At 52.5% G+C, this 6,615-nt stretch overlaps 1 gene segment (V, D, J or C); it reads left to right on the top strand.

The window, feature by feature from the left end:
- Nucleotides 1–5,212: 5,212 nt before the first annotated feature.
- Nucleotides 5,213–5,667, top strand: LOC132243539 (immunoglobulin lambda variable 8-61-like). The segment is given in 2 exon segments: nucleotides 5,213–5,258; nucleotides 5,360–5,667. Coding segments are annotated over 2 exon segments (354 nt in total).
- Nucleotides 5,668–6,615: the final 948 nt, after the last annotated feature.

Raw genomic sequence — 6,615 nt, 5'->3', positions numbered from 1 at the left:
CAGGTCTGCACGGGCTCCACTGGCTCCGGGGAACTGCTCTGCTCCCCAGCCCCGATGCCATGTGCCTCCTCACTCCCTGAGGCGAGGAGGGGATGGGGGCTGGGTAGTCCTGAATGCAGATGGGTAAGTGCCCTCCTGCAAATGGCACACAATGGTCTGGGCTCAAGCAAGGAGGCAGGGGTGCTGGTGGGATGCTGAGCTGGTGGGGCGGGACGGTTTGGATTCCGGGCTTGCAGGTCGGGTGCTCTGACATGACCTCAGAAGAGAAGGGGATAAAGCGGCTGAAACCTGATTCTCCTCCCACATGAAGCACTGGTGGAAATCAGGAAGGGGAGCCACTCTGTGCATGGTTAGAGGTGCCAAGCTGAGTGAGCCAAGGGCAGCCAGGCTCTTGTCCCTTGTGTGTAAGTGATTGGTGGGATGCACGGGGTTGTTTCCCTGTTGTTTCCTCCTGTGTTTACATCTTGTAGCCAGAAAGGTCCCATGTCTCCAGCATGTTGGAGTTCGCAGGTATTTTTCCTATATCGAGATCATATCATTCCCTGAAGTCCTGCCCACCCATACTTTCATTTCTGAATGCAAACTTTTGCAACCTCAGACTGAATCCACTCTTTAACAGCCACCATTTGGATGGGTTTGTTATTTGACGTGTGTGGGCTGGTGAGAGATTGCGTATTACGGGATTCCCAACGTTATCCCTATTCTTTTGGGTTTGTTTGTTTTTTTAATTTTAAAAGGTGTAAATTTAACAGAGAAACACACTATGAAGAACTTTGAAATCATTTCAGGAACAGACCGAAGAGGCGCACTCATGGACCAAAGCAGCGCGCTCACAGATCGCTACACCTTAGAGGAAACATCGTCCAGCACCACACACTGGAGGATGCACCGAGCCATCACCAGTGCCCACCTCCAGAACTCAGCAAAAGCCACGATGCAAATCTGCTCCTCTTCCTGTATCATTTCTCTGCATGCTTGGTGTTTGAATGACACTAACTACATCTGTAGCATAGGAAACTGAGTAGAGAAATCCCTGGGCTGTCAGGAAATGGAGTGAGAACTGTTGTTCTCTCGTGGGCTTTGTCCCATGACATCTTTCCTGGGTGAAGGTGGGGCTGTGACCAGGACTGAACTCGTTACATGCAGCCTGTCCCTGCTGCTTCCCTTTGTGACCCTTGATCATAAAGCGAGGCAGACGCTCTCTGACTATGTTTGCAGAGCTTCCCCGCTGTTTCCTAGTTGATCAGTCACTGATGTATCAGGAAAGGTTTCCCATGACCATTAGATGTCAAGCTTGCTGCACAGAGCTCCTGCAAGATGACTGAGTGGCAGGTGGTCTCCAGGGAAATGAGCTAAGGAGGGTTTCCACTTCTGTATGATCTAACTGCCGATTCGCTCCATGTCACAGAGTTTCTGAATTCACTCTTTCTGAAACAACATCCTTTTCCTGCCATCTTTGGGTCTTTGGGTCCTTGACCCAAAGACATGGGAGGAGGCGGTCTTGGGCCTAAGCCCTTGGTGCTGGACTTAAGTAGTCGGCACTCAGTTCTCCTGCCTGTGACTTGGGCATGTCAGCAAGACTGATTCATCCTTTCCTCTGTCTTGCCTGTTTGGAAGGTCAAATCTGCAGAGCAGGCAGTGTCTCACTGAGTTTGCCTGGTGCTGAGAGGCCCTGGCCCCATGCGGAGCCTTCTGGGGATTAGTGCAATCCAGACAGATCTCTGCCAGCCGTTGTTTAGGGAACCTAAAGGGAGGGTTACCATATTTCCAGGTCCAAAAAGGAGGACACCTGTCATGGGGGAGAGAGGGGCAGTGACATGCCAGTGCCCTGCCCTTGACTATTCTCTTGCCCTCAATGACAAGCCACACCGTGTCCTCCCCCTCCACCCGCCCTCTTATTGCCCCTCACTCTGGACCGACTGACCCCAGCCCTGCCACTGCCCCTCACTCCCAAAAAGAAGTATCCTACCCCCCACCCCTTGCTGGTGCTCCACACTCCCGACATGCAGACCCCTGACCCCCCCACTGCTGCCCAAGCAGCTCCCGCATTGCGCGTGCGCTCATGCTCTCGCTTGCTCTGTCACGCTCACACACACAGACACTCTCTCTCTCTCTCTCCCCTGCTCTGTGTCTCTACCTGGATGCCAAAGCCAGTGTGGGGAGCATGACCCCCAGCAGCCAATCCCCTTGCCCGCTGCTCCCAGCCTAAAGCAGCCAGTCTGAGAGAGCAGAAGACCTGGACTCTTGCAGCAAAAACCACTCAGTCCTGCTTTGTCCACCAGCAGGAACAGCTGAAGGATCATGAGAGGAGGGAGACAGCAGCCCGAAGAGTAACAAGCCAAACGATAGTGTCTCCTCTCCCAGGGCAGTTCAATCCATCCTCATCAATTTTTCTCCTTGTCCTCTCTGTCGACCACTTCACAGTTTGACGGACTCCTCCTGACTGCTCTCACCTCTCCTTGCATTCCCTGTCAGACCAGTCCTGTCCCTGGACCCAGCCTCCCTGCACAGATCCTGGGAGCTGTTGCCTTCTACTCAGAGCCCTTGGTTGAGTCTTGTTTCTACTGCCGGGCCCAAGGACAATGCCAATGTCTGGATGATTGGGTGGAGGCAGAAGGCGAGACCTGAACGGTGTAAAGGATTGAATATTTTTAACAGATAAATGTGTACAAAACAGCCTGTGTCTAATTTGCACCAGTTTTCCTCCTCTCCGGTGCTCTTCTAGGCAGGGGCCACATCCATGGATGGCCTTGTGTAGCACCCAGCACTTTTAGCCCTTTATCTGGGTCAGGGCCTCTTTCCACTACAATGACAATATTATGGGATACAGAGACAGTGCTAAGAAGTGTCCAGAGCACAAGACCCCAAGCCCTGTATAGTCACCTGGATCATGGATGAGAAGTGCCTCTCAAAAGGTCTACATGGCACAATGTAGGCCATGCTCCAGTGCCAGGAGTGAGCGCACCAATGCCAGCTAGGTGCCCCAGCTGTGACAGAGTGTGTTTTACCCAGGGCAGAGCAGAGACCAGAGTTCGTCATGGACGTGGAGAAACTAGAGTTCAGAACATCTTGCTCAGGAAATTCCTCAGGGAGGAATAGGACCCTTGCTAAATGGGCAGAAACAATTGGTGACCGACAGGGGGGACAAGGCTGAACTCCTCAACGAGTTCTTTGCCTCAGTGTTCCTAAGAGAGGGGCATGACAAGTCTCTCACTGGGGTTGTAGAGAGGCAGCAGCAAGGCTCCAGACTTCCATGCATAGACCCTGAGATGGTGCAGAGGCACTTGGAGGAATTGGATGCCTTTAAGTTGGCAGGCCCGGATGAGCTCCATCTGAGGGTACTGAAGGCACTGGCCGACATCATTGCAGAGCCACTGGCGGGAATATTCGAATGCTTGTGGCGCACAGGCCAAGTCCTGGAGGACTGGAAAAGGGCCAATGTGTCCCCATTTTCAAGAAGGGGAGGAAGGAGGACCCGGGCAACTATAGGCCAGTCAGTCTCACCTCCATCCTTGGCAAAGTCTTTGAAGAAATTATCAAGGCTCACATTTGTGAGAGCCCAGCAGGACAGATTATGCTGAGGGGAAACCAGCACGGGTTCGTGGCAGGCAGATCGTGCCTGACCAATCTAGTCTCTTTTTATGACCAGGTTACGAAACGCCTGGACACAGGAGGAGGGGTGGATGTCGTATACTTAGACTTCAGGAAGGCCTTTGATATGGTATCCCACCCCATACTGGTGAACAAGTTAAGAGGCTGTGACTTGGATGACTACACAGTCCGGTGGGTGGCGAATTGGCTGGAGGGTCGCACCCAGAGAGTCGTAGTGGATGGGTCGGTTTCAACCTGGAAGGGTGTGGGCAGTGGGGTCCCGCAGGGCTCGGTCCTTGGACCGATACTCTTTAATGTCTTCATCAGTGACTTGGACGAGGGAGTGAAGTGTACTCTGTCCAAGTTTGGAGATGACACAAAGCTATGGGGAGAAGTGGACACGCTGGAGGGCGGGGAACAGCTGCAGGCAGACCTGGACAGGTTGGACAAGTGGGCAGAAAACAACAGGATGCAGTTCAACAAGGAGAAATGCAAAGTGCTGCACCTAGGAAGGAAAAATGTCCAGCACACCTACAGCCTAGGGAATGACCTGCTGGGTGGCACGGAAGTGGAAAGGGATCTTGGAGTCCTAGTGGGCTCCAAGATGAACATGAGTCGGCAGTGTGACGAAGCCATCAGAAAAGCCAATGGCACTTTATCGTGCATCAGCAGATGCATGACGAATAGGTCCAGGGAGGTGATACTTCCCCTCTATCGGGCACTGGTCAGTTGGAGTACTGCATGCAATTCTGGGCGCCACACTTCAAGAAGGATGCGGATAACCTGGAGAGGGTACAGAGAAGGGCCACTCGTATGGCTAAGGGCCTGCAGACCAAGCCCTACAAGGAGAGACTAGAGAAACTGGACCTTTTCAGCCTCCGCAAGAGAAGGTTGAGAGGCGACCTTGTGGCTGGCTATAAGTTCATCACGGGGGCACAGAACGGAATTGGTGAGTATTTATTCACCAAGGCGCCCCCGGGGGTTACAAGCAATAATGGCCACAAGCTAGCAGAGAGCAGATTTAGACTGAACATTAGGAAGAACTTCTTCACAGTTTGAGTGGCCAAGGTCTGGAACGGGCTCCCAAGGGAGGTGGTGCTCTCCCCTACCCTGGGGGTCTTCAAGAGGAGGTTAGATAGGCATCTAGCTGGGGTCATCTAGACCCAGCACTCTTTCCTGCTTATACAGGGGGTCGGACTCGATGATCTATTGAGGTCCCTTCCAACCCTAACGTCTATGAATCTATGAAAGATATCATAGAGTGAGGGAGCATGCACAATTGCACATAGTATTTATATCTCCCCACCCTTGCCCTCTATTCCCATGACAATCAAGCAGGAAAAACAGGAAGTTTAACCACCGGCATGAATGGGAATTTACAGGAAAGCACTTCCCCTCCGAGCGCTGTGCACTGGGCTCTGCTCTGCCGGCTCTCAGAGCGGTGGAAGCAGAAGCAATAAACACACGTCCCGACAGGGCGATGCAGCAGCAGCAGCCAGTGAGAGGGGGCAGATTTGCATGAAGGGGCTGGTCTCAGCTCTGGGGGTTTAAGGGAGACTCAGAGGGTCCCAGCCAGGGACCCATTGCCCTCAGAAACCTGATCTGGTTAGGATTTGTCACCATGGCTTGTGCCCTGCTCCTCCTGGCACTGATGACATGCTGCTCAGGTCAGGGGAAGGGTTCAGGTTGTGACTGTCAGGGGGGCAGTTGCTTTCCTGACAGTTCAGTCAATGAATGGTTAATAATGGGTTTGTGATGTTGATTTCAGGGGTCTGGTCACAGCCTGTGCTGACTCAGGAGCCTGCGGTGTCCTCAGTGTCCCCAGGAGGGACTGTCACTCTGTCCTGCAGCCTGAGCCCTGGAGCCATCAGCACTGGTTACTACCCTGCCTGGTACCAGCAGAAACCTGGCTCTCCCCCTGAGATGATTATGTACTACACCAGCAGCAGGCCCTCGGGGATCCCCACCCGGTTCTCGGGGTCCATATCTGGTCAGAAGGCCGCCTTGACCATCACGGGGATTGAAGTTGAGGATGATGCAGATTATTACTGTTCAGTGTGGACTGGGAGTGTTTAGCACAGTGATACAGTCAGATGGGGAAGTGTGACTGAAACTCTCTCTGCTCTGACTCCTCCGACCAGTGGAAATAATAGAAACACTGATTAATAGAAAATTAGGTTTGAAAGGGACCTCACGGGTTATCTAGTCCAACCCCCTGCTCAAACCAGGACACTCTCCAGCTAGGTCATTGCAGCCAGGGCTTTGTTGAGCCAGGCCTTAAAAACCTCCAAGGATGGAAATCCCACCACCTCTCTAGGTAACTTGTTCCTGTGCTTCACCACCCTCCGAATGAGCGAGTTTTTCCAAATATCCAACATAAACCTCCCTTGCTGCACTTTGAGACCACTGATTCTTGTTCTGGTATCTGCCCCCACTGAGAACAGTCCAGCTCCATCCTCTTTGGAACCACCCTTCAGGTAGTTAAAGGCTGCTATTCAATCCTAATCCTAGTCTTTTCTTTTCTGAAGATGAAATATGCCCAGTTCTGTCACCCGCTCCTCAGAAGTCACGTGCCCCAGCCCCCTAACAATTTTTGTTGCCCTCCACTGGACTTTCTACATCTGATCCACATCCTTTCTATAGTGGGGACCCAAAACCTGGACTTCACTAGATGTGGCCTCACCAGTGCAGAATTGAGTGGAATAATCACTTCCCCCACTCTTTGGGCAATGCTCCAACTGATGCAGGCCAGTATGCTGTTAGCCTGCTTGGCAACAAGGGCACACTGTGGACTCATATTCAGCTTACTGTCCACTGTAACCCCCAAGTCCTTTTCTGCAGAGCTGCTGCTTAGCCAGTTGGTCCCTAGGCTGCAGCGATGCATGGGGTTGGTCCATCCTAAACGAATCCTCCAATTAGTCCAGGTCACTCTGAGTCCTAGCCCTACCCTCCAGTGTATCTACTACTCCCCCAATGTGGCGTTAAATGTGAACCAGCTGAGCATGCACTCCCTCTCATCTTCCA

This window comes from Alligator mississippiensis, chromosome 10 (genome assembly GCF_030867095.1).
Source record: "Alligator mississippiensis isolate rAllMis1 chromosome 10, rAllMis1, whole genome shotgun sequence".
NCBI lineage: Eukaryota > Metazoa > Chordata > Crocodylia > Alligatoridae > Alligator > Alligator mississippiensis.
This window is presented reverse-complemented; position numbering and strand designations above follow the sequence as displayed.